The sequence below is a fragment of the Cyberlindnera jadinii genome, assembly GCF_001661405.1.
Source record: "Cyberlindnera jadinii NRRL Y-1542 unplaced genomic scaffold CYBJAscaffold_17, whole genome shotgun sequence".
NCBI classification, from domain to species: domain Eukaryota; kingdom Fungi; phylum Ascomycota; class Saccharomycetes; order Phaffomycetales; family Wickerhamomycetaceae; genus Williopsis; species Williopsis jadinii.
The window spans coordinates 83,970-85,410 of record NW_017963668.1 but is presented as its reverse complement, the minus strand read 5'-3'; the positions used below and the strand labels follow the sequence as shown (position 1 = coordinate 85,410).

General features: G+C 42.0%; 1 protein-coding gene across 1 annotated transcript; it reads right to left on the bottom strand.

Moving 5' to 3' along the window:
• Positions 1–23: 23 nt before the first annotated feature.
• CYBJADRAFT_175125 (uncharacterized protein) lies at positions 24–1,349 on the bottom strand (the record flags this gene model as incomplete). Its single annotated transcript, XM_020216664.1, has 1 exon — positions 24–1,349. A coding segment is annotated over one exon (1,326 nt), but the record flags the coding sequence as incomplete, so codon positions are not given.
• Between the last annotated feature and the right edge of the window lie 92 nt (positions 1,350–1,441).

Genomic DNA, 1,441 nt, shown 5'->3' with positions numbered 1-1,441 from the left:
AAATGCAAATCTTGTTGCTGAACGTAACCAGTAGATCTCTGGAAAGAAGAGTCTCTCAAGTGGCCATTGACAAACATACTACCGGTGACAACACCCATGGTGACACGACTGGCAAGGACATCCAACAAGGTGGTCTTACCAGCACCAGATGCACCCATCAGGGCAGTCAGAGTGCCAGGCTTGACCCAGCCATCGACACCAGATAGAATCTCACGATATTCAGACTTGATCTTAATTGTGTAGTGAACATCTCTCCAGTGGAAAATATCCTTACCGGCTTGGATAACATCAACATTGACATCTTCTTCTTCAGGCTCAAGCGTGATATCACGCTCTTTACCAGTTTCAATATCATTCAAGGCCTTCTCCCTCTTCAATTTTCTCAGAGTAGAACGTTGGAACAACAAGATCTCACCCTTTTGCTTTGCAGACTCGTTGTACTCAGAGAATAACATGTAGGCAGCAAGTAAAGCAATCATGAATGCGATCAAGATACCAACGTTTCTCCATTTATTTCCATGACTATATCGAAACGAAGTTTCCAAGTACAATGTACCATTGACATATGTTTCACCAGCGGACGCACCAACAACATTACAAACCCAAGAGTCTGAAGGCCAAGATGGATTATCAGCTGGGTTTCCCGGAATATAGGACGAACATTCAAAGATTCTGTTGTAAAACTCATTGACCATTAATGACTCAAAGGCATATGCCATAGGATCCAAGTAGTTAATCCATCTGCACCATCCAAGCATATAATTGATTGGAATTGTGAAGCCTGTAAACAAGATCATCGTCAACATAATAATATTACCGGGAACCACAGCTTGTGGCAACGTAGATGACATGGAGCCGACTAACCTGAAGTAATGGGACATTGTGAAGGTAGCCAAGATATTAACAAACAGATAAAAGAAGAAATACCCTGGCTCTCTTCTGAAGTTAACCATAAAGTAGTAAATCAAGTTAAAGAACAGCGCAGTGAAAATCTTGAAAGGAATCTGAGACAAAACAGATGCTAGAGCATCAGCAGAAGGATGGTACAGACCGTATCCTTTATGCTTCTCGATTATAGGTCTAGCCTCAAACAAGGACATGATCTCCAAGAATGATGAGAATCCATTGACTAAGAGTGCAAAGAACATTGCAGCACCTCTATAGTAAAAGGACGAAGTTGCGGATGGTAAATTGTAAAAGATTGACGATAGCACCAATGCCATAAGGGAGTTTGCTAGCAGAGAGAAACCATGGAACCCGATATTATTACGAATTCTCTGAAACTCTCGAGCCAAAAGGTATTTTGTCTGCATAGGGAAAGACACCGTGTAAGGTGAAGACTTTCTCATGTGTCTAGCCTGTCTGGCATGCTTTGAAGCATAGAATTGCGTTGATTGATCGACACCGTTCAGTGCACTATCAACTTCTGCTATCAGCTCAG